A 26,995-nucleotide genomic window follows, 5' to 3' on the forward strand; every position below is an offset into this window, starting at 1 on the left:
AGTCAAACATAACCTATATATGTCAATTCTAACTTAATTGCTTTATATTAAATATTTTCTTATATAGATAGAAGATGGAGATCAAGTAACTCTTATTCATCATCTTATTTATTTATATTCTTAAATTTTAATGGTTATTTTTTATTATTAGATTTAAAAAATAATTTTTTTTAAGTTTTGCAACTTGATTCATATATATATATATATATATTCTTTTAACCACGTCTCAAACAATAGAAAGAAAGTTAGTTTCACTCCATCACTCAAAACAATAGTGATTATTTCATTTTGCTCTTCTGTATTTTATTTTAATCCATTTTTTTTTATCAAATATCCAAATGTAGCCCCTGTAGAAAGACTAATGTCACATTTCCCTACGATCATACTAATCATCTCAATTTATAATAAAAATATTAAATGCAGAAGTAAATTTATTTGATATATATCTTAGAAATATTAAAAAAATATTCAATATTTTCTTCATTTAATAAGCAGAAGAATTAGTGAGAAAAAATGTGTTGAAGGATTTAAAACTATTCTAATAGAAATGATTTTGCCTAATCCTGTACCTTGCACATGATTATGATTAAGACAATTCATTAGCGTGAGGCAGTCTCGATTAAAATCCTTAATTAAGTACAGACTCCTATATATGTTATAGTAACATATATGTGTGTGTTTCCTTCTGGTTGTTTGTGGTAGGATAGAGTTAATTGAGATATCAGTATATATACTTTGCTATTTCACAATCTTGTGCCGAGGTTGCGGAGATAATACATGGCTACAATTATAAACTGGGAAAATATTTTTCATAATTCATGCGTAGTAAGATAAGAATCAGATACATGTTAATCTGGTCCCTACTGATCAGTTACTGAATTGCAGTGATCTGCATGCTGTAGTAGTGGATGTAGAAATGACCTAATAATCATTTATTGCATGTCACGCACGCAGCGGTAGACGTAGGTTCATTTGAGGAGATGTATTTTTATCTCTCATTTTTTAAAATTTATCAAATTTGTAAATAAAATTTTATATTTTTATATTTTATTTTATCTATATTTATATAATTAAATCTTCTAATTTTATTTTTTATAATTTGTACTCATTAACTTAGGATCTTGAATTTGTCATTGTACGCAAACCCATTAAATCATTCTTTCTAAGAATTAGATGGATGAGGTTTGAGGGAACAGCTAATTAATTAATGTTGTAATGCAAAACCATCCAAAAGAAATTATTTGGTTGAGCAATTTAAATAATGTTCTCTAATTGTGTGCTTCGTTTTAGGTATGCATGTCTCCCGTTCATTGACATGATCGTGTAGCCAACACATGCGAAAATCGTACTACAAAATAGAGAATTTTGGTGAAGTGAACTACTAGTTTATATCTGGTATGACACTAGCATCTAGTCCATTTTGGAAAGCACTCACCAAATGATGGTTATCTATCCTTTGTCAATTTAATGGTAGAAGTTGGAGTATATTCTTTAAACCTGCCTCCAACTCATTCTTGCATGTGTCCAATTCGATCCCTTTAAATTATTTATTTCTGCAACAGAATCAATGAGGTTCACCATATATCAGAAGGTTTAATGTGGTTGGCCCTGAAGTCCAATATTGTAGCCTGATGAGCCCGCATTAGAACAACCATTAATGAGAACGCAAATTGTCGCATCAAAATTTGTTCACCAATTTCTTCGTAATACATGGCTGCTCCCACATGGTAGCTTTAATATAGCTTTGTCTCCACAATTCCATGCATTAATCTATTTATGCTTCAATTAATTTTATGCACTTTTGAGAGGGAAATCCTTAGAAGAATCTCTAGGGATGAGATATACTTCTATTTTTGCGTCTGACTTCAATAGTGTAGTTATGCATTTATATTTCAACGAACCACATTCTGGTACTCAACTTCAATGCTTTGTAATTGCAGAGCATAGCTCTTAAATATGTAAATCAAAGGGTCCACCTTGTAAATTGAGTAGGTGCTTCAACATAAATTTTAAACCTATCATTTTTTATCATTAATTTGATGTGCAGATTCAGCAGAAGGTAAACGTAACCAAAATGAGCTTCACAATTTTTTTCAGTTAAATCGTATAAATCAATCATATCATAAAGTCAGAAACTTCACATGCAGAATAGATACTAGTCGCCCACAACCAAAGAAAATTTCATAATTTGGTTTTTTGATTTGTGGATAGATACAAAAGAAATGTCATATTGAATCGTTTCTTAACAATGGCACCCCACCCCAATAGAGCATTCGATTCACTGTAAAAGCTAAAACAGTTACCAGCATTTCTATATATTTCGGTGTCTGTTTCTTTGTCAAGGAAACAACTGATTGTTAATTTCGGTGCATCTTCAAAAAGTTCATTCCGAGAAAGAAATGCTTGCATGACAGTGGTTTATTCTTGAATTGCAGTGCATCAAACAAAAAATTAATTTGCTTCCAATTGATCCGAGTGATTCTAGCTGGCCCCCCACCCACTTTAGTCCGAAGCAGCGTGCAAGTTTATATTAGAAAAAAACTTAGATACAGTTATTTAAATATTTTTAGTGTTGTTCTTCAATTAAAATTAGAGTATTAAATTTGTAATTACATGTTTGGCTTATTGTTGTAAACAGAAGTTGGTAACAAAAAGAATTTTACAAAAGTATCTACACCCTTGCTTTTGAGTTCAATTTCTGTTGGACCGTTGGATTTTGTTTCAAAATTTGCACACAAGTTGAATAATAAACCAAACATGCACTGATTTTTGGGATAATAGTTTGCATTAAAGGAAACATAAATTATCAAGATAAAACTTCAATTTTGATTAAACAAGACTAGAAACTCGTACGAAATTGTATATAAATTTCCATAATTTATATTAAGTAATAGCTACACGGTAGCCGGGCAGTGCAGGGTAATTTGTGGGGACACGAAAGTGCTTTAATTTGTGCCAAGAAATTAACAGGCAACAGAAAGAGATTCTGGAGGGAGAAGCATTGAAGCAGCACCCATGATTATTACTGTGGTTCGTTTTATATCACAATATCACATGCGAGTAAAATAGGTTCCTTATTACAAGTATTAGAAAGTGACACTTCAACTAGTGTCCCTCTTGGTTAGATTGTGAAAGGTTCCACGCTCAAAAAGCTGGTCCACAATCTAGATTAATATTGTAGGCGTTGGAAATAGACTTGCCCCAAACTTGGTTTCTCTAATAAGAGTAAATGAAAGTGAGAAATGGTAGTGATGAAATTTGGAAAGTTGGGCATGGATTTGGCGAGTCTACTACTAACGACCATTTAAATTCGTATACTTTTTTTTTCCTGTTACACCCTTCTGTGGGCCTCTATTAGCACGTACTATCTTGTTTTTGAGTAAACAACTAGTACAACAAGAGCATACATTAACCTTTGCTCATTAATTGGATTGTCTACATGAATCAAATCATGTGATAATGTTTGATTATAAATCTTGTTTTATTGTTCACGATTTGACTACTTTTTTTTTCTCTTGTCTTTATTCACAATTGGTGTCGGCCTATTTTTTTTTTTCTTTCTCTAACACAATCATTTGTAATTCTATCTTGTCTTATTTATCTACTTATCTATGGTAACATTCCAATTTTTGCAGCGTTGAGTTTTTCTCTGGTTTACTCGACAGCGTTCTCCTTCGTATTCGCGTTGTAACATGATATTCTGCTTTTTCTTTTCTTATATTTCTTATGGCTGAGGCAGAGGTAGTGAAAAGAGGGGGCAAAAACCATTCATTGCCGGAGAAATTTCAAGGTTCTTCACCGTTGCATGTTTATCGTTTTACCTTGGGTTTCAACTTGCAAGGACAAAAAAAGAATGATAATTCATCCTACTTTCAATTTCTTTATTAAAAACAATTACAATAGCAAAAGAAAAAAGAAAGCAAGCGGTAACTAACTATTAATAAACAGAATTTCAAAATGAATTAACGAACGAATGCATGAGAAACTCATCATATTTTTTTTATGATTGAGAAGTTGATCTATGGATATGTTCTTATCCTACCTGGAAAAAATCATATAATATCCACATTATAGGCAAATCATCAGGTGAATTCATCAGTATCTTCCAAAGATTTAAGAGGACAAATTAGTGACTCCAATCATTTTCAGTCACAAACACGTCATAGTGCATAAATGAAATCTATCAACTTGTCCTCCTTTAGAGGTTATATTTTTTTTTTTTATTCTATGCGTATCACTTATAGACAATAATCTTACTCCAAACATGGCTATACATTAAATATAGGCACTTCTTGGTGGATATTCAAATCGTGATACTAGCCCAATTTCTCAGACTCAACCCTGTTGGATTATGATTGGTATGGAGCAAAAAGCACGGCATTTCCATATTTTGGTGACCTTTATGCATGCTTAAGACTCAGAAATCTAATAAAGAAAAAAGGTTCACATAAGTTGTATAAATGGACTACTAAAAAGTACAAAAAAGACAAAACATACAACACAATGCACATTCAAGGACCAATTGAGTGATGAACAATTGAACATCATGGAGCAAAGAGGATACCGAGGGCCATTGCAATTTTTTTGCTAACATGTCAAAGTAAAACCAATAACTTGCAATCCCCTTCTCTGGGCACTAGCAGTTCAATGTATATAAGTGCACTGATTACATTCTACTTCAAGAATCATCGATTGCTAGCATAATAATCTTGTTAAATAGGCATCTATTGGTATATCCTTGTTCCATGTCCATTCATTTTAATCTGCAAAACTGACAATATAACTAACGAATATAAGGATGTATATGATTCAGAGAAGACCAAACACTCAACATATTCTATCATCCAAGAAAAACCTCCTTTTGGGTTTTCACTTGTATTCTCAGCCTTTAGACAAAAAGATAAGCAATTTGGTTTTTCTCTCTGCGGATTAGGATGTACTAAATAGCAGGAAAACTTTCAAATCAACCTTTATTATCTTTCTTCTCCTAATGGATTACCAGATGAGAGCATAATCTGGCTATTCACAATGATTTTTTTTTCCTCTCACTACTTCCAGTCTTCCATAGTCTTGAACCTGCTACTTTTGAGAGATTGGTGTTGCTTCTCTGTCACTATATGTAGCCTTAGACTTTGTTGCTCTTGAGTGTCTTGATGAGGCAGATAGCGATTCGGAAGAGGGTGTTGCTTCTCTGTCACTATATGTAGCCTTAGACTTTGTTGCTCTTGAGTGTCTTGATGAAGCAGATACCAACTCGGAAGGGGAAGCTGACTTGGTCTTTTTCTTCTTGGATTTCTTAGGAGCATGAGAAACCCCTGCAGATGGGATGCCTTTGTAAATGTTTGATGTTGGTTGGCTTCCTGTGGACACTTCAAAATCTGTTCAAAGGGTTCAAGTAAGGAATGATTATTATACAGAAAAATAATAAATAACATCCAAACAGTAAATAAATCCATCGCACTAGGTAACCCAGCAAGATCTGATTTACATTTATATAGTTCCTACACCAGCAAGAAATTTTGAAGAATATAAAAAGATTATATGTTTATTGCTCATGATTCTCTCCTAGAATTAGCAGGAAATATAATCACAATTCACAAACAATGGAAATAAAATAAATTCTAGTATGTAACTGCATAATTGCAGTGAAATCAATAATGTACAGTGACAACAGTCAAAGGTAACATGGGTGGAAAACAAACAACTTCCGGAAAAAGAAAATCACCCTGCAGATAGAGAGGCTATTTTAAACACACAATTGTGTGGTTAAAACTAATTTCTTAGCATATGAAACTAGTACTTCCGAGTTCTGAGCATAGAATGCAGCTTTCAAACAGAGAATATCACTACATTCAGTACATTGTTTTCAGTTAAATTCTTAATTCTGAGGAATCAGATACTCCAAATGCACCAAAACCCACCCTTGAACATATTGTTTATGCAAAAACACAGTCAATACTTTCCCCTTCAAGAAAGGCATAGTAGCTCAGAGTCACAGTCACTGTCACAGCTAAAATAATTTGTAATTTAAATAAAATAATATCATATATCATATTATAAAAGCACAACAGCTAAATTCTTCTTAGCTAGACCAACCAATCGCCTTCAAACATACCATGATTCCCAAAATATACAGTTTCAAAAACTACCCATCATTGAATTAATACAGTCATAGCTTTTTAACAGTTAAGATCAGGTGTATACCCAGGCATCAAAACTAAAGATCGTTTAAATTGGCTGCTGTTAGCCTGTTACAGCCTAGGAAGCACAAATACAATACAGGATAGATACAATGCAACACATAAGAAAATACAGCAAATTTTAAAAATTATAGGACAGAACACTGCTATAATATATATAATGTGAATCGAAAGTTAACATAAAATAAAATTAAAATTAAAATCGCAGTAGAGACTTCATGTTTAAAAATGAGAATAAGTCATTATAAATATAATAAAATACAAAAAAAAAATCTAATTATTGTGTTATTCCAACCAGTATTGGTAAAAAAAAGTTTAAAAAGTAAGAGTATAAAAATTATATAAATGCAATTAAAAGTACTTGAAGTATCCATGCAGTATTAACAAGTGTCTGTGCTTCTTAGGTTACAATTAGCTATATATTTCATATGCATGATAGCAACATATTTCTGGAGATCATATTAGAATGTCATAGTAATTAGTAATGTTGTATAATGGTGGTTCCATCTTAATCACACACCAATAAGAACAAATCTTATGATCTCCACTAATAGAACTATTCATACAGTTTTGTAGCTTTATTCAATTAGGTTGTTCAGTTCTTTTAAGGGTTTAACTCGATCACGTTGAGGAAACTTACCACATGGAAAAACTAAAGACCAACAAAACATGTTCTTATCAAGCACAGTGATATATACATATAATATTAAATACTAAATTCAATACAATCAAACCACTCCGTTTAAGAAATTCTTGTGTGGTCCACTTGAAACAGTGTTAATTGTAAAGCCAAGAGCCATTAGATTCCCCACGTTGGAGCTGAGTTTGCTCGTGACATAACAGCCAAACTCTTCCTACGGAGGCAAAGAATCTAGATAGCTTTTGGAAGCCTCACAATTTTATCTAGAAGATAATCAAGAGACACAACAATAATCAAATCCATGTACCCCTTTCTACTAGTTAACCCGTGAAGGGCCACCTATTTGTATTATTTTAAATTAAGGACACCGCACGGTTCCACATGAATACAGTATCTCAAACTCAATATTTAATGGCACCACAATTGGAAACAAAAATCAACACTTGACTCAGATGAAATTTTGTTGTATGAGGAGTTCGAAGCAAAGCATACCTTGGGAGGACCATGATGTAGTGACAGCCATAGCATTGGGGTCACTTAGTTCACCCAAGTTTCCTAGTGATGTTGAAAAATCAGGCGCTGTTTTAAAATCATTCATCTGCATAAAAAAATAGAATTTAATTTCCATGCACATGTCAGTGTAAAAAAATTTATACGGTCGAGCCAATCAGAAATTATAATAGGTGTATGACTATAGTTATTGGATGAGACTGTAAAACTCATTTGTGCCGCTAATACGTGGATTAATTTTTCTAATAATAAGAAGAAGAAAAGAATAGAGAAAATGACAAAAAAGAAATTGGATCTTAGATAGTTGAAACATAAATGGAGAGGTAAAGTGCACATCAGCTCCGTACCCAACTGGGTCCAGTTCCTGAGGGGCCATCCCATCCAATGTGAGCCACATGCTTAACATCTGTCGGGTACCCAATTTCCATCTCCCGCTCCTTCACAACTGGAACAGCACCCATTTCCCAACTTAGCACCACCAACAACAAAAACCCAGAAAACCAAAATCACATTGCAAAAATAAAGGATTACCAAATATTTGGGTGATATATTTGAAACTCTTGTAGATTCCTTTTAATGTGGTTGCCATGGTGCAGATCACAAGCCCCAACAATATGATGACAAAATGGGAACTAGAGACCGAGAATTCTTGACCTGGAAATGCTTTTGCCTGTCAGAAAATGGAGTGTTGTTAAATACAAATGCTTAATTCCATAAACAGTGAGGAGTATCAGCAAAGATTTCATTGCATGTGATTTGGAACCTTTTTTTTTGTTTCCTAGGAATGAAGATTGGCATCTGAATATTGAGCACAAAGAAGATGCTATTGCTCATTAATTTTAAAAAATAAAAATGAAAACTTCACACTTTCAAATGGTTTTTAGTAGAAAAATTCAAAGGGGAGAAAAAATTAAAAAAAATACAGTACCCCAAGAGGATTATGATGGAGATGCTGAAAGAAATCCAACTATGTTTTCTGTGCTCCATTCACCATCATTCTGAAACTCGTGTGGAGAGTGCTGACACATGCAAAGATCAAATAGATGGAAGAAAAGATCAAATGGGTCTAAAAAAGTTGAGATTTTGATTGGAGGGAGGAGAAGGAAGGGAAAGAGAGATGCCTCTAGCCTCTAGGAGAAGAGGAATAGTAGGTGGGCATCCATGAATGAAAATTTGAAAACTAGAATGGGGAGAAAGAGAGAGAGAAAGGGTTGGTTTAAGATGAAAAAAAAATTAGGACAAAGATTCGAAAATGGAAGGCAATTTAATAATATGGTTTAATGGGATTGTTTATTTGAGAATGTCCATTATGGTATGGGTGTTTATAGTTGCCGTGCTTGGTTGATGGTTGGTGAGCCTCGATACAGTAAAGAATGGCCCTCTCAGTTTAAAATCATGAACTTGGAAGATTAATTCCTGAGTTATGATTCTATGTTCTAACTACACGAGTAAGTTCCTTTTCTTTGTTATTTTGCTTAGCTGTAAAATATTTAATATTTTTAATGTTGTGGATATTCTATCCTCTTTTTTATTTGGGGTGGGGGGGAGGGACTCTATCCTAACTCAGGAAAAATAGTGCTATGATAAATAATTAATTCATTCATAAAGCAATTAGTTGAATCAGTACAGAAAGTGATTATTTAATTGGACAAAAAAAAGAAGGATAGAAAGTGATTATTTAATTGGATAAATTGCTAATTAAATTTATTTTTGTCTTTTAAAATATTGTGAATTTTGGTTGTAGTTTTTATAATAAAAAATCATTTATTTTAAGTCTTTACTTCCTCCGTACTCAAATATAAATAAAATTAACTTGTACTGATTAAAAAATTTAATTAATATTATTTAGTTTTATTAATCTTATTTTAAAATATTTTTTCTTAAAATATCTTTCATTAAAAATTCTTGTCAAATCTAAAAATGAATTATTAAAAATAGAATTTCAATAAAATATATAATATTTTAAAAATGTTATTCTTAAGAAATTAGTTGACTTTTATTTATATTTTGATCTATCATACACAATTTTAATTATATTTGAGTCCGAATATATTTTAGTAAAATACATATTTTTAGTACTATAACTAATAACTAATGAGAGGCGTCCTAAAAAACTAATGAGAGGCTAAAACAACCTAACTTTTAATTAATGTAAGGATTAAAAGTGAATAAACTTTTTATAATTTATTATATTTTGAGAGATAAAATGCATGCTTAACCCATTAATTTATTATTCTCTAAGTATATTAGTATTCTTTTTATTCATAAGAAACAAAAATAAATATTAAAATTTTACAATAACTCATACATATTATTTAACCACAATTAGATATCTTTATAATTACATTAATGTTTTGTATGAACAATAAGTAAATTAGTTATAATTAACAATTATTTAAAAATAAAATCTACATAAGAATGGAAGTTATTAGATTATTATACTTAAAAGGAAAGGCTTTTTATCCTGGTTGAAGAAAGGAAAAGTTTATTCACCTACCTATCATCGATGCATCTGTGACTTTAAATGTAAACTGCTCATCGCACAAATTTTATTTATGAGAAATATTAATTTCAATATTTAGTTTAATACTGTTTTAGGTGGTAACTAAACACGATATTGGAGAATTTATTTACAAACTTATATCGTGCTCAATCAACTAATTAGACTTTCTTATTATTCATTTATTTATTTAGTTTTATATAAGTGTTTTTTAATGCAAGTTTTATATAAGTGTTCAAGATTATGTTTTTAAACCCACTTTTTCAAGAATCCTATGTGATAACTTGAAACAAGCGCTTCCTATCCCATTTAAAAAACTACTTTTACAATAATTATTTTAAGGCCGAACTTAAAGTATATTTTCATCTCTCTAAAATATGCGAAATCCAAAATAAAATCATCTCATGTTTGTCCCTCTAAAATTTTAAGATATTATTATTCATTAAATGTGTTAAATCTATTAGTGAATCCGCTTAATTGACACAGATATGTTAAACAGAGATTCTGTCAAAGATATTTGTACAATAATTATAAAATGAAATATTTTTTTGGAAAGATCAATTCCAAATTTTGAATATTTTAGAAAGATTAAAAAAAAATCTTAAACCTCATCTTAAAATCTTTGCTTTCAATAGTATATGATTAATGCCAGATCAAAATGATATATTATTAATTAATGAATCGGAATTAAACCTTTTGTGCAGTTTCCTTTTTAATAAACTCAAATTTTTGCAAGATCTTAAATTATGTTGTTTCTTTTATTGGAAGAATTTTTTGATAGGTAATAAACTAATAATTACTATCATGTAATCTTTTAGGCATTAATTATATTGTTTAAAGATTGGTACAATAGGCTTATTTATAATAAAAACCACAAATTATATTGTTTCTTTTATTGGAAAATTTATAGAATTGGCCGGCAAAACTTATCGCGTAATCTTTTTTAGGCATCGTATTTGTCAATTTAAACTCTTCAAAGATTTGTGCGAGAAATTTAGTGACACTTATTTATGATTAATAAATTAAAATTCTTTTTTTTTGCAATATAATTTTTAATAAATTAATATTTTTAATTTATCATAAAGTATGTTCTTATATACTTTTCTTGAAGAAATTTCTTTTAAACAGGCAATATTTATAGCGTAATCTTTTAGTCACCGTATTTTATCAATTAACGTGTAGAATGGACTCTTTAAAAACTGATGCAAGAAGCTTACACTTTTTTTATAATGCATTAAGTTTTGATGCAATTACCTTTTTAATAAATTATTTTTTCTACAATAATGCATTTAGTTTCAAACTTATGATTTCATGATTACTATCCAATCTTATTAAATTGAATCAATCTCATTTTTCATTAAATTGAATCAGTCTCATTTTTCATTTAATAAATTTAACATAAATATCATATGCATATTTATGCTTTATATTGGTATTTGAGATTTATGTAAAATTTATTAAAGAAAAAGTGAGACTTTAGTACATAAATTTTAAATGAAAATACTATAAAACATACTTATAACATTAAGTTTTATCATCCTTTTAAAAAAACATTAAGTTTTATCATAAAAAAACACATTGAAAATCATGTTTTTAATTATCATATGAATGAATGTCATTAATTCCTCCTGGTATCGAATTTAGTGTCCATGATAGCTAGATATATTATTTAATCAAAATTTACTCTTATATGGTGTCTGTTACCATTATTTTTGGGTGTAGTGGTATTGTGGTCGCCCTGACCATAATATTAATATTAGTGTTTTGAACTAGTGAAATTAAGTTAAAGATTTGAAATTCAAGTAGTATGTCAATCGCGTCTTGTTCATTTATTTAAATAAATCAACTTATAGTTTTAGCTCGATTTATTTTGAAAATATGAAATTTAAATTTGACTACTTTAGCTTGTTAACTGCTTAATTTTCTTTTCTTTTTACAAAATATATCTTTATGACGTACTTTTAATTTTATTAATTTATTATTCAATTATGATATATTTTTAAGCTAAAAATTAAATATAAATATTAATAAGAAGAAGAAGAAATAATAAATATTATTTTGACATAAAAAATGGTATAATTTGTAATATATTAGTATAATAGTTTTTAATAGGCATGTACTGTTTATGTAAAAAAAATACTTTTAAGATAATTAATATAAAAACTATTAAATTTAACATACAATAAAGGTTTGTGATGTGATATTATAAAAAAAATAACATTATTAATGTATATGTTATTTATTTTTTAGATTTAGTTATTCTAAATAAGGGTGCACTTTAAAGGCTAAAGTCTAATAATAATATTTAATTAAAAAAATATATGGTATGGTTATATATGCACTTCTCCTTTTAGAGGAGCTAAACCATTGTTGTTAGAGTTAACTACACTTTCTTTTCTCAAGAGATATCCATATTACATTGTTATTATTACTATTATTATTTAATTGGTATAGAGTATTAAGTGATTTTATTAATGATTAATTTTTGTCTGAAATTAATTAATCATTTTTAGAAGAATCTTTCTTTTTATTTATTTATTTATTTATAAGGCTCAAATTTAATATTTTATTTAAGGAAATTGAAATCAGTATAACTTAAACCAACCATTTATTAATTATCATGTTAAAAAATATAATTGTATAATTTAGTCTATCTAACTTAACATTGTTAAAGTTTAAAGCAATTGAATCATTTTACACTGAAAAATACTGATAATAACTTAGTGCACTAAGTTAATTAGTTAGATTATTTCAGTAAACTGTTATCAAGTTTAAAAAATCAAAATAATAATAAGATCTTCCTTAATTTCATTTACTTGAAATGTTTGGATAAAAAATTTCGTGAACACTGAAGAAGAAAATAAGAAAACAAATCTATAAGCTATAGAAAATTTGTTTTTTACTTTTTATTTTTATGTTACAAAATATAATGGTGTACCATTACCATACCAGCAACAAGTCCAGAAAAGCATTCCAGTGTTGAAAAATAAGAAGGAAAAAGGTGTCAAAGAAAAGAAAATACTTCCAAAGCCGCTTATGCCTTTTTCTGAAGGTCACACTAATTATGCTGTATAATGTTGACATTTTTCTTCCATATGTCACTGTTAGTACAGTTTTCATTTAAAATCAAGGAAAAAAAGAACAAAATACCTCTCAATGTGTCTACGTAGCCACTAGCCACCTCTTGTACTCAAACTCCGTTGCTTAGTTGGCATATCTCAGAATTGTTGGAAGCACGTTGGAACGCCAGTTATTTCTTGTTAGGAGGCATAGCCCTTGTATCTTTCTTGATACCCAAACAAAATATTCTTGTGGGCCTCATACTACAAGGTATTTTCTTATTTTTGGTAAGAGACAATAGTTATTTTTTGTAACAAGTTATTTTGTTCAGATATTTTTCCTTTAATTAGTTATATATCCATTAGACTTGCTAAAATTATAGTAGAAAACTAAAGAAACGAGATTTTATAACGTAATTAATATTATTCTTGCATGTAGGCAACAAAGATCTGTACAAGGTTTTCTTATCATTGATGACTTAATTAGAGTCTGTTGATAATGAACTGTATTAATTAATTTTCTTATATTCATTGCACTTTGTTGCACATTGGGTATGGGTACACTGATTTCATAGGCAGAGGAGCCAGGTTCATTTGAGAGGTGCACGGCAGCTACTCCCCTATTTTTTTTTTTTCAATGAAGACGTACTGAAAAAAATTATTGTTTCATCATATATATACATCGAGGAAAATGTATTTATTAGCGTTGACAAAAGTTTGTAGTCCAAAGATTTTAAAAACATGAAAACTTAGGAATGATATATATTGACTATAGCTAATTGTTGCTGATCTTGTATATATGTTCATATAAATTATATCGCTTTTTTAATAATTATTAATATCATTCATTACACCTAAGACCTGGCTCCGTCAACGTTTATGAGTGAACCTATATCGTCGTCGTCATATAATAAATCTGTAAACCAAACACAATAAATAAAATGCATTAATAATTGGTGAGAATTATCCGTTCAAAAGTTTAGAATTGTAAAATTTGTTTATATTTATATATCTCTAAAATCCTGGAGTTAGAAAAAAAAGGCACATTTGGATGAGTTGGGCAAGACTGGAACTGTAAACTTGTAGCGTTGTAGGTTGTGATGACTGGGCCTCTTGTTGGTAGAAGGTCCATTTTTCTTGCACCCAGTTTTAAATGAAAGTCCAAAGGTCCCCGCATAGAACCCATACAACCATTGGTTGGTGCTTCTCTGAGCCTCTTTTGTCTTGGAACCACGTGGCCTATATATATAGAACCCGGAAATCACAATAACCCACAGTTTGGGATTTTTAATATACCAATCAATCATGAAATGCAATATCAATTACATAGAACAGTCAATCAAGTTTAAATTTATTTCTTTTCTGTAATTCAAATTTAAGCATCTTATAGTAAATTTTATATTTTAAATTTAATTTAATGTTTCATTAGAAGACCATTTTATCTCCAATCTTTATCATTATAAGACCATTTTTTTTTCTTTTTTTCTTTCCAAATTTATCCTTGAGACCAGAAGACTTCGCCTTCTCAGTACCGCCGACCTCCCCCAACCTCCAAATCCCCAATGGTCACCCTCTTCAAGGATTTTCAATAAGGATTTACCTAAATAAAGGGGTTTCAATTTTCTTATTTTCTCTAATTTAATTTCCAATTTTAATTATGTGACAACATTACATTACATGACAAATATATTCTTACTTAGATTACAATTGACGTGCTGAGGTGACACTTTATTTGTCACCTTATATTTTAATAGAGTTTCTCTAATAGTGAAAATTAAAAAATGTTTTGGGACTAAATGGAATAAGAAATTTTAATTTATGAAGACAAAAAAAAAACACCAAAATTATGGTGATACATCCATATCGAGATCGAAATGTAGGCACACAAAAAAAACTTATGTGGGATGAACTAATATTTAAATAAATTTTGGTGACTAATGATATCATCTCTAAAATATTCTTTGATTTAGTTAGAGTTTTATTTTTAACAATTAACCTTTATTTTTTTGTTCTATGCAATTAAATGTTAAGGATACTTTAGAAAATGACTTAATGTTTTTATTGAGACTATCAACATGATGGTAACTAATTTTTTTAATAGGTATAAATTAATTTTTTTTCTTATATTTCAGATTGTAGGAAGTATTTTAATAGAAAATATAAAAATGTTGAAAATGTGTGGTGAAATTTCATCTATTAAATAAGAAAATTGTCTACTTTGAAATAAGAAAAGAAATAAAATATAATATTTAAATCTCTCAAGACAAGAAAGTGTAAATGATATGCATTCCATTAATTTTAACATATATATATATATATATATATATATATATATATATATTTTGCATGCTTCAAAGGAGAAAAATGTACATCTTAAAATAAGAGAAGAAAATTTTAACAGAAATTTTGAAAATAGAGTAAAGTATTATCTACTTGGATGTGGATTTGTCAAGAAAGAGAAGTTTATACTTTATATGTTTTATCACGAGAGGATATAACAAGTGTAATGTTGACATGAGGAGAGTGTAATTTATTTATGAGTTTAATGTTTATATGTTCAGGCAACATTAAGTAATTAGAGTTATACCAGTACCAAGTTTAATTTTGAGACAAAGTTTTATTATACTATTTATCTAGCCTTTTTTTGCTGTATTTCAGTAAATTTATTAAATAGTATTAAAGTAATAAGATAATATCCCAGAGTGAAATTAATTTATAAATAAATAATATATATACTGATATGATAATGCAATTAAAGATATTTTATTTTCACGTCTTATTATAAATAATTATATATAATAATTTTATAATAAATTATATTAATAATAATTTTCTTTTTACTAAAAATGCTTAGAAATTGTTGAAACAACACAATACTATTCAAAACAATAAGTGGCAGTGATTTAATGATTTATGTTATTTAATTAAGTTATTTAGGACTTAAAATAAGTGGTAGTGATTTAACGATTTATGTTATTTAATTAAGTTATTTAGGACTTAAAGTTTTGATCTTAGATATAAAATAGATTATATTAAAAAGAAAATATCAATTTTATTTGTGCTTATGATTCTTGACCACGGCTTTCTGACGATAAATATTTTATATTAATATTACTTCCATGATGAAAAATTTACATTAATATCATAATAATAATAATAAAAAAAACACAAGAGTAGTGTTGGATCAAATTAACAACACAAAAGAAAATTTCAATCAAATTAACAATAATTAAGATATTTATGAGTAAACTAGAAAGAGTGTTTGAAATCGGCTTTTGATGAAGCAGCTGGGGCAAACTGATGAACATTGCTTCGTAATCATGAACCATGGATTTTGATTTGGAAACATATCAATCACTTTACATGAAAATATCCTAAATGAAACCCTCCTGAGCCTTTCAAATTCTATCTCCACTCGCAAAAAGCATACAGTTTTCTAGATATTTCCACTCATCACTCCCAGTCTCAGTTTATAAAACCCCACTCCACTCCAACAATAATATCATCAAGTCCCAACAACTATTCTACTTACCTTTTCTCTTAATCCAAATATCATCATCTGAAACGATGGCTGCCATGGCAACCACAACCCTCTCTTCAAACCCGAAACTCTCATTTTTCCACGGAAAGCCCGTTACATATTCTTCCCGCGTCGCACCCACCACCAAGTTATTCTCATCCAAACAAGGCACAATCTCCATGTCCCTAACCCAACCCCCATACGACCTCCAATCCTTCAAATTCCAACCCATCAAAGAATCCATCGTCTCACGCGAAATGACGCGCCGCTACATGACCGACATGATAACCTACGCCGACACCGACGTCGTAATCGTCGGAGCCGGCTCGGCGGGGCTCTCCTGTGCGTACGAGATCAGCAAGAACCCCGCCGTGAGCGTCGCCATAATCGAGCAGTCCGTGAGCCCCGGCGGCGGCGCGTGGCTCGGCGGACAACTCTTCTCCGCCATGGTGGTTCGCAAGCCGGCGCACCTCTTCCTGGACGAGCTCGGCGTGGCGTACGACGAGCAAGAGGACTACGTTGTGATAAAGCACGCGGCTTTGTTCACGTCCACCATCATGAGCAGGCTTCTAGCGAGGCCCAACGTGAAGCTCTTCAACGCGGTGGCGGCGGAGGACTTGATCGTGAAGGAAGGGAGGGTTGCAGGGGTTGTGACCAACTGGGCTCTGGTTTCGATGAACCATGACACGCAGTCTTGCATGGACCCCAACGTGATGGAGGCTAAGGTTGTTGTGAGCTCTTGTGGGCACGATGGACCTTTTGGCGCCACCGGGGTTAAGAGGTTGAAGAGTATTGGCATGATTGATAGCGTTCCTGGAATGAAGGCTTTGGATATGAATGCTGCAGAGGATGCTATTGTGAGGCTCACGAGGGAGATTGTGCCCGGCATGATTGTCACCGGCATGGAGGTGGCAGAAATTGATGGCTCCCCAAGGATGGTATGCAGTTTCTATTCTAATCTTGGTCCTAATTACTTAAGTATATTATTATTATTCACAAGATTTGTCTACATAAAACATTTTCAATAATATTGTTGGTGATATATGCAGGGTCCGACGTTTGGGGCGATGATGATATCAGGGCAGAAGGCGGCTCATTTGGCGTTGAAGGCGTTGGGGAGGAACAATGCAATTGATGGAACGTGTGGAGTTGGAAGGGAAGAACCCCAGCTTATTTTCGCTTCTGCAGACACTGAGGAAATTGTTGATGCTTAAACTTACTTTCAAATTAGCTAGATATATAGCTTTTCTTTTCTTTTCTTTCTGTTTGGTCCCTACTTAATTATGATTTTAATTTTGGAATAAATGAACAACATGTGAATTATGAAGGAGACAATACTTGTTGTTACATTGTATTTGGACAGCACGTGCCACGTATAGCAGAGGAAACCATATATTATCAAGGATGGGAGAGATAGACGCCACTTAATTTTTTTCATCTATTCTCAATCGATGAAAAGTGACCAGTATATTTCTTTCTATAAGGTATCTGCTTGTCTACGGGATAGTATCCACTCAATTGTTATGTAAATTGTAAGAAAGTGACGTTAATAAAGGCTATGTTAACATATTTTGGGGCTAAAGTTTATTTTGCCACATAATGGACGATATGCTCTCATTCAACGACGTCTCTATGTGAAAAAATTACAGACATCCAAATAAAGTATTATTAACGTCATTAAAACAGGGATAAGTCAATTTCTCTGTTTCTCTACTCATAACTTGTAAATTTTATTCATAAGAAAATAAAAAATATACGAAATGTTTAAGTAAGGATCAGTGACGGATCCAACGAGGGACTTTGGGATCCCTTTAGGTATATATAAGAAAAAAAAATTAAAAAAATATTGATAAAGAAAAATATATAAGAAAAAAAAGTATTGAGTTATATATTCTTAGTTTTCTTCTAGTAATAGATCATATACATAATTTTGCACATGAAATTAATAATAAATATTTTTGTTAAACGTATTATTTATGAAAAGTTACATATTTAAATAATTGTGTAAAGAAAAATTTTAAGTTTCTCATTAATACATTTTTGGATCTAAACAAAGTAACGATATTAAAAAAATGTGTAAATGAATTGACTAGAAGTTATATCACTTTAACTAATAATTTTGATATTTCTTTTTAAAAAAATGATATTGAGATTGAGTCATAAATATTATCTATTGTAAAATATACACATGGTCGCTTGATCTCTTCTCAACTTATAGAGTACTTTGTGTTTTTTATTTTTACAAAAACAAAGTATACTGTATATCCTACACAAGTATATTTTTATTTTATATTCAAATTTCAATATTATAAATTAAAAATAATTTGAAAACTCTCTAGCATTATATAGAATGCAAGCAAAATTAATTGGGATAAAATTAAAAAACTATATAAACATAAACATGCTTAATTTAATTGTTTTTAAAAATAATTAAAAAATAAAATGTGAAAATTTTGAAATTGTATATTTGAATTTATTATAAATGAGATTTAAAAAAAGATAAAGAATAAATTATTTATTTATTTTTAAATATAAGTATTTAATTTTTTATATATTAGAGACTACATGTATCTTTCAAGTAAATAATTATGTTTAACTCAAATAAAATTAGTATAAGTAATAACTATTATTTAAGCCGAAACAATTGTAAGATGTGAAATAATTTGCTTCAATTGACTTTTTTTAATCAACGATTGCACCTTTTTTTAACTTCAATTGAATTATACTAGAGTGAATAACTAGCACATAAAATCACTTAAAAAAAACTTGCACATAAAATATAAGCTTAAATATATTTTTAATTCATCTATTTTATTCAATGTGTAATTTTAATTTTTTTATTTTAAAATATAAATACTTGATTTTTTATTTAAAAAATTTTGTAATTTTAATTCATCTATTTCAAAATACAAATATTTGATTATCATATTTTAAAAAATTGACAATTTTGATTTAATACTTTAATCTTTAATTTTGATTTTTTTTTACTTTATAATTAATTAAGCTATTTTTTTATAATACCTTAAATGAATATATTAGGTTTATGCTTCAATTCGATAAAAAAAGAAATAAAATTAAGAATTTTACCAAAATTATTAATTTTTAAAATTAAAGAATTTAATATTTTTATTTTAAAATAAGAAAATAAAAAAATTAAATTTTAAAATAAAACGACCTAAAATTAGATATTTTAAAAAATAAGGGATCATAATTTCATAGACTAATAATATTGAAGCAAGATATATAAGGAAACAAAACATTTCTCCCCGTGGAAATTGGGGATTATAGGAGGAGTGACATTGTGGAAGAAAGACTGAAGGTGTTCGCGATCGGAGACTTTGAAACCCTCCTTTCACCCATTCATCCCAAGCATTCAACAATGTCTCCGTTATCGAAGCTCTCGTTGCTGATACTGATGGTGTTCATCTCCTCCGCGATGGCCTCCTCCGACGAGAGAGTGAGCGAATTGCTCTCCCTGCAATCCAGATCCAAATCGGGCGTAATCCGGCTGAACGACCAATCCCTCGCCCGCTTCCTCACCTCCGTGAAAACCCCTCGCCCTTACTCCATCCTCCTTTTCTTTGACGCCGCACAGCTCCACGACAAGCCGGAGCTCCGCCTCACCGAGCTCCGCAACGAATTCTCCATCGTCTCCTCCTCCTTCCTCGCCAACAACCCTTCCAACACCAAGCTCTTCTTCTGCGACATCGAGTTCAAGGAGTCCCAGCTCACCTTCTCCCAGTTCGGCGTCAACGCCCTCCCTCACATCCGTCTCATTGGGCCCACGGCGGGCCTCAAGGACTCCGAGCCCATGGACCAAGGCGACTTCTCCCGCCTCGCCGATTCCATGGCCGAGTTCGTTGAATCCAAGACCAAACTCTCCGTGGGCCCCATCCACCGCCCCCCTCTCTTCTCCCGCAACCAGATCATCCTCTTAACCGTCTTCATTCTCATCTGGATCCCCTTTTTCCTAAAAAAAGTTATCGCGGGCCAGACCATACTCCACGACCCTAAAGTCTGGTTGGCCGGTTCAGTCTTCGTTTACTTCTTCAGCGTTTCTGGTGCAATGCATAACATAATCAGGAAGATGCCTATGTTTCTCGTCGACCGCAACGACCCTTCCAAGCTTGTGTTTTTCTACCAGGGCTCCGGGATGCAGCTTGGTGCAGAGGGCTTTGCTGTGGGCTTCTTGTACACCGTCGTGGGCCTGCTCTTGGCGTTTACGACCCACGGACTCGTTAGGGTTAGCAACGTCAGCGTGCAGAGGGTGGTCATGATCTTCGCACTCTTGGTTTCGTTTTTGGCTGTCAAGCAGGTTGTTTACTTGGATAATTGGAAGACTGGGTATGGGATTCACGGCTTTTGGCCCTCTAGCTGGAATTAAGAGGTATTCTGGGCCTGCCTTCCCATTTTATTAAAATCTATAAAGCTTAGCGAAAATGTCATATGTTTAGAACTTTGCCGGATTTTATATAGAACTTGAATTTGAGTAATGAGTACTACATTTTGTTTGGACATGTTATGGTTATTAGTGGTGGTTGCATAATGCTGAATTGCGTTTTTCTATATTGGTGCTGCTAGATTGATTGTTATATTACTTAAGTTGTGCTTTTTTTTTTTTTTTAATGATGGTCTTTGAACTGAATATGTGGACTTGTGCTATTGTGCAATTGCATGAGTGATGTAGAGATTAGTATTCTCTAGGATTTGGTTGGTCTGAAGTGCAGGTTAGGTTATATCCATGGATGAGAGAATCGAATGTTTGGTTTTAATGAATCCATAGATTCTTATCCAGTTGTTTAACTTTACCCAAATTTGATCCACATAGCACTTCACTTCACAATCTACAACTTGCACTTTAGAGATCTTATTTCTGTTTTCTCTGATACAGATTTGACAGAACCAAAAGTTTTAAGTAAAAGTATGGACAAACCTTGGCTTACAACATTTGTCTGTCAGTATCATCATGCATTATAAATTTATAATTGGTTAAATAGTTACTTGACGAGGTCTTCTATTGATTAACAAACCAAAGCCCCTATGCTTTATCGTGAAATTTATAGTTTATTTCTATTGACGTACTCCTAAAGCATGATTTAAATATGGTCATGATCCAAAAAAAATGGTACTATTTCCACAGCCTTGCTTGCATCCTTTATGATAACATACTGTGTTGAACAAGGAGCAATTCTTTGTTTTTACCTTTCTTCTAATCTCAATATTCAATTACTGTTAGTTTGTTCATTGCATAGCATGATCTCGTGAAGATGCTTGAGAGTCTTGTTGTGTTTGGTGTCAGATGGAATTTTGTCGCCATTCCTCTGTTACACTGCGATTTATAGTCTAATGGGTTTAATACTCTAATTTCTCCTATTCTTTACTTTGAGTCTCTGTCTGGCTTAGCAGGTAGGAAACTGGAAGGTGAAAATTAACAAAAACAGTTTGGAATTATTTTCAATTGAAGTAAAATAGTTAGATTTTCATATTTGTGTTATACCAAGCAAGTGTAAAATGATTTTCATTCCAACAGTTTCACTTCCCCTCTTTCAACCTCTCAACCAAGCAAACCCTTAGTAACAAGTTATATGGATACATTTTTTTGTTCAATTTCCGCAACTGTAAGGTATCTGCGCATGCAACAACTTGACTGCGAGGGAAGAGTGGCTAACATCATTTTGGTGGTTAGATTAGTTCTACTGGGATATTCAGTTTATTCACGTGCTCTACTTTTGATCTCTCAATCAAGATTTAAAAGCCATAGGTATAATATTAACTGCAGTCAGCAAAACTGAGTTGTTAGATGAAGATAAGATTGAACAGATCATATTTTAGTTGTGTTAAATCTGATTTTCTGAAATTTGAATCCCATTCATCTTATCTTAATCCAACGCCTTTGATTTGCTGACTACAGTGACTGCATGAATTTGTGACTGCAACAAATCTGAATTCATTAGATATCCATTTAGATACTCCATTCTTGGGTTTGAAAATACATTCTGTTTTGAATCTTCTGATTATCTTATATAAACCTATCCTAGCTTGTGTTGAATGGTCAACCTTATGACTGATGTTAGTGTAAGGTTAATGGTCAATCTTCTGATTCTTGGCTATGATGTCTTAATTAATGTTGAAACATAAGTTAAATATGAAAATAGAAAATTGAAGATAAAATTCAAGTCAGCCAGTTTATTGAAAGTGTTTTGATACTTTGATTTTCCTTATGTTATGAAAAGGTAAGTTACCAACTTGCTTGGCGTAATTGGTTCTGTATCAGATTTTACTAGTTTCAGTAGTATGTAAAAGATTATCGTAGTAGTCAATGTAACAAAAAATATACAACATAACATAGGTGCAATACGTTAGGCACTTTTTTTTTTTTTTACCTTTCCATAATCTCTAATCCTATTTACAAATTGAAGAAGAGAAAAATCAAGAAGAAAACTAATAAGCGAAGTAGTGAGTAAAAAAGATCAAATAAGGTGTAAAGTAAATATCAAAAGTTATGTATTTTGAGTTCCAGTTGCACTCAACCCGTTTGACAAAGCAGGAAACCATTAAAGATGAACCATTAATTTGTTATCCTCCATTTTTTGTCTTCGACTGTAACTGTGACTTGGCTGAGCTTAGCTTCAAATTGAAGTCTTATTACGTTGAATCCTCTCGTATGCGATGAGCCATGTTTAAATTTTAATAATTAATATAATAATAAGCTGAGTTTAGATGTTCTTTTTATTAAAGCTATATTTAGATCAATAATTTAAATATTTTTAAAGAGTTTATATCACAAGTTTCATCACAAGATTTATTAAAATAAAGATAAAGTATGATTTGGTCCTTCTAAAATACGTAAAATTTGGAATTGGTTCCTCCAAAAATTTTAGTCCCGTTTCAGTCCTCCTAAAATTTTAACATGTTATATTATTCAAACTAATAGTTAACTCAATTTAAAAATTAACCAGTTCACCTATTTTTTGGCAGATTGATTACAGCACGAAATGGAGTCATGCCGACTCCTCTTCGTCCGAGTAAAAAATTAAGCTTAAGTTGAACATTTTTAAAAAAATGTTCAATTTATTTAAAGTAGTTTTAAACGCACGATAAATGAAGTTGTGAATCGATCTAAATCTATTAAATTGATTAAATTGTTAACTTTGTTGCTGGTGCTTTATCTAATCATGCGAAAACGTTAGACGTTGGTCCGTGAGTTTGAATTTTCCCCAATGTTTCCAACTTTTTTTTAACCATTGTATTATTGTCTCTCAATCTACCGTGAGATCCCAATATATATCTAAAAAGTTTCGGTTGATTGAATCAATTATAAGATTAATCTTCCGTTATAAATTTAGTCATATTTAAAGTTTTTTTATCTTTTTCTAACAATGTATTTCGTGAGAATCCAATCTAGGTTATCTCCTACAAATTCAACATGAATTGTTCATTAAACTACATAGTTTATATTTTTGCATTTGCTAGTAGATTCCTCAACGTTTGATAGATAGTTTTCTTTGTTTTCCTTTGGGCTCTTTTATAAATGTTTAATTACTGATTCGATCTCAATAGTCACAAAAGCTTTTCATTTTATTTTTTTCCCTTCATTTTAATCATTATATTTTAAAAAAATCTCATTGTAATTCATATGTATGCAATTTTTAATATCTCTAAGATTAAAATAGATTAAAATGATATATGTAAAGATTAAAAATAATGAGCAGAGACTAAAAGAAAATAGTTTTAAAGAGAGAAAAAGTCTACACACTAATAGAATAAAATAGTTTTACACTGTACTTTAATTGCAAATAATTATATTGGTAAGTTTGTTAACTTTTGTAATAATTATATCAAATTATTTTATATTGTCATTACATGTCCATTAAACTTGTTTTAAAATATGTTTAAATACAATTTTGATTTTCCTATTTTTCTCCATCTTTAATTTTCATCTATCCATTTTAAAATAGAAATATTTAGTTAATTATTTTTAAAAATTCATAATTTTGATCCAGTATTTAATTTTTTATACCTTTTATTTTTCTTATTTTTATTTAATTGAACTCAAAACTTAACATATAAGAAATACAAAAAATAAAATGTAACAAAATTAAAATTTTGATCAAAATCATTGATTTTCTAAAATAAGGGAACTAAAGTTACCCATTTGAGAAAGTAAAGGATACTAAAATTATACTTGAACCTTTTAAATATAAAAATAAAAATATTATAACTATTAAAATCAAAAATTAAACTATTATAAATGAAAAACAACAAAAATAAGCTTTGCCCGAGCCAATGCGAAACAGCATTATTTTGTGCACAATGGAATTGAAAAAAGCAAAAATGACAGCTGTGGGATTTGAACCCACGCCCTTTCGGACCAGAGCCTAAATCTGGCGCCTTAGACCACTCGGCCAAACTGTCGTTGTTGAAAGTGTGTTTCTAGTGATTATTTATAAAAGAAATATATGTTTTGATATTGGCACAAAAGTCATTATCGCTTACAGTTTAGTTTCTGAAATATTGGTCTTTGAAAAATAAAAAGTTCGTAAATATTAAGAGTTTTTTAAGACAACACGTCAGTTACATTCAATGCTACATCAACAAAATTTATTAAAAAATTAAAAAGACTGATATGAGAATCAAATAACACAATTGCGCTGCCTAAAAAACAAAAAGACAATTAAGGCTTATAAATATAGTGGGAACGTGGTAAAAAAAAATTATTTTGTTTTTTCTTTAAACCCTTTTAATTGAAACTTATTTTTTCATAATTATAATATATTATCATTAAATCACAACTTATCATATGGAGGGACATATTTGTGGGTGGGTAAGCCCCCTCCCTCAAACCCCTTTTAATGTTATCTAGTAATAATTAATACTTTTATTAAAAGATATTTTAAATAAAACAATATACTGATTAATAATTTATATATATATATATATATATATATATATATATATATTAGTTCAATTAAAAAAATAAAGAATATATATACTAATTAATAAATTTGATAATATATTTTATCATTTGCTACTAATTATATACTAATTTTTCAATAATATATCTTATGGCTAATTATGTTCTATTTCAAAGAGATATGTATATTAGTAATTAATAGATATGATAAAAAATATTTTTATGATTTTTCATCAATTTGTTACTTAGACTAACTATATTTTTATATTTTTTTTATTATTATAAGTCTCATTTATATATTTATATATCTAATTATTAACATATTATATATATATATATATATACATATTATAATATATATATACATATTATAGTTGTTATTAAATTTGATGATTTTAGTTATTATTATATTTAATGAGTTTATTTTTTTATTGTGAGATTATTGTTATTTATCACGTTTAATTGTTATTGAGCTTGTAAAATAAAAAATAGTATAAATACACATATTTCTTTCTTTATTGTCTAAAATAAAAATTAATTTTAAATTTATATATAAAACTAGTAAATAATTTTATAAAGTTATTATTTATTAAATATTTATTTATTTGATGTTAGATACTTAGTAATTAAAATACAAAAAACAAAAAAATACAACTGGTTTGATGAATTCCTGAATCCATATCCCTGGCTGGATGTATGATAATTTTATTCTTATATTAATGATATCTTCTTATTAGATATAGAGATCATCAGTGAGAATTGTCTGTTAAAAAAAAGTATTCTTCATATACCTGATCGAAATCAAATTCTTAATAACATGTTTAAGAAATTAACTATGTAGTAATTATGGTGAATTAGCCAAGAAGTTAATTTGTTTTATGGATTAATTGTGTTAAACATACAGGGAAGAGTAGATAGTTTCCATTATTGAAGTAGCAAGTGAGAATGGGTGGAGCCCCAGTGCGATTTCCATTCTTGCAGCCTGGCTAAGGTCCCACTCCCACATTAGTGTCGCACATTCTATTACTTTACTATTTTCATATTGCATTATTGCATTTCTTTCTTCACCAATATACCCTTGGCTTGCCTTCTTTCAATGCATCTCCTGTTGCTTGTCATTTTTACCGATCCTCAATTTCTTTTTCAAAATTCAATTTTATTATAAATTTTCATATATAAATGAATAAATAATTTCTATACTAATATTTTAAAATAACTTTACATTATTATCCTTCACAAGTTATTATATATATTAAATTTGATCATTTTTATAATAATTATTTTTAGAACATATTAATAATAATCTTTAATTAATTAATAATATAAAATTATTTAAATTGACAGTCTATAATAAGTAAACTTTATATAAATTCGTCTAACATGTTAGTGATTCCTTTTCGCTTACTCTCTCTGTATCAAAAAATCGATAATGTAAACATATAAAAGAAGTTAATCTTTAACCAACCATTCATATATAAACGATAAAAAAAATTGTTTTTTACACTCTTGTCGATATGTTCTCATTTGTTTTTAACTATTTTATTGGTATGAAAAGTACTTTTCAAAGAATACGACATTTATTCAGAGTAAGGTGATATTTTCTTAGAATATACTTTTACATATTTATATAAAAAATAAATGTGAAGATATAA

The 26,995-nt window shown here is 29.9% G+C and overlaps 3 protein-coding genes and 1 non-coding gene across 4 annotated transcripts; 2 read left to right on the forward strand and 2 right to left on the reverse strand.

Annotated features, from left to right (window-relative positions):
* Positions 1-4,494: 4,494 nt before the first annotated feature.
* LOC100788423 (CRIB domain-containing protein RIC10) lies at positions 4,495-8,778 on the reverse strand. The gene is made up of 5 exons (XM_003536501.5): positions 8,279-8,778; positions 7,882-8,020; positions 7,698-7,795; positions 7,333-7,438; positions 4,495-5,378 (listed from the first exon to the last, which is right to left on the reverse strand). Exons 2-5 carry the CDS (start codon positions 7,937-7,939, stop codon positions 5,080-5,082), a joined length of 561 nt encoding a protein of 186 aa, XP_003536549.1. The 5' UTR covers positions 7,940-8,020; positions 8,279-8,778; the 3' UTR covers positions 4,495-5,079.
* A 7,568-nt stretch (positions 8,779-16,346) lies between these two features.
* LOC100788953 (thiamine thiazole synthase 2, chloroplastic) lies at positions 16,347-17,998 on the forward strand. Its single transcript, XM_003536502.5, has 2 exons — positions 16,347-17,367; positions 17,479-17,998. Exons 1-2 carry the CDS (start codon positions 16,477-16,479, stop codon positions 17,641-17,643), a joined length of 1,056 nt encoding a protein of 351 aa, XP_003536550.1. The 5' UTR covers positions 16,347-16,476; the 3' UTR covers positions 17,644-17,998.
* Positions 17,999-19,682: 1,684 nt separating this feature from the next.
* Positions 19,683-20,995, forward strand: LOC100789480 (probable dolichyl-diphosphooligosaccharide--protein glycosyltransferase subunit 3B). The gene has a single exon (XM_003536503.5). The coding sequence runs from the start codon at positions 19,809-19,811 to the stop codon at positions 20,811-20,813; it is 1,005 nt and encodes a 334-aa protein (XP_003536551.1). The 5' UTR covers positions 19,683-19,808; the 3' UTR covers positions 20,814-20,995.
* Positions 20,996-24,764: 3,769 nt separating this feature from the next.
* Positions 24,765-24,844, reverse strand: TRNAL-UAG (transfer RNA leucine (anticodon UAG)). The gene has a single exon. It is a non-coding gene; the product is annotated as a tRNA-Leu (tRNA).
* Positions 24,845-26,995: the final 2,151 nt, after the last annotated feature.

The sequence above is a fragment of the Glycine max genome, chromosome 10 (assembly GCF_000004515.6).
Source record: "Glycine max cultivar Williams 82 chromosome 10, Glycine_max_v4.0, whole genome shotgun sequence".
In the NCBI taxonomy this organism is placed as follows: Eukaryota; Viridiplantae; Streptophyta; class Magnoliopsida; order Fabales; family Fabaceae; genus Glycine; species Glycine max.

Bases quoted from the DNA above. Each gene is read 5' to 3' on its own strand.
- LOC100788423 (XM_003536501.5), bottom strand. From the start codon at position 7,939: ATGGCAACCACATTAAAAGGAATCTACAAGAGTTTCAAATATATCACC. The intron at 7,796-7,881 runs GTAATCCTTTAT...GTGCTGTTCCAG, and splicing joins ATATATCACCCAAATATTTG to TTGTGAAGGAGCGGGAGATG. The intron at 5,379-7,332 runs GTATGCTTTGCT...CCCTTTGAACAG, and splicing joins TACATCATGGTCCTCCCAAG to ATTTTGAAGTGTCCACAGGA.
- LOC100788953 (XM_003536502.5), top strand. From the start codon at position 16,477: ATGGCTGCCATGGCAACCACAACCCTCTCTTCAAACCCGAAACTCTCA. The intron at 17,368-17,478 runs GTATGCAGTTTC...TGATATATGCAG, and splicing joins TTGATGGCTCCCCAAGGATG to GGTCCGACGTTTGGGGCGAT.
- LOC100789480 (XM_003536503.5), top strand. From the start codon at position 19,809: ATGTCTCCGTTATCGAAGCTCTCGTTGCTGATACTGATGGTGTTCATC.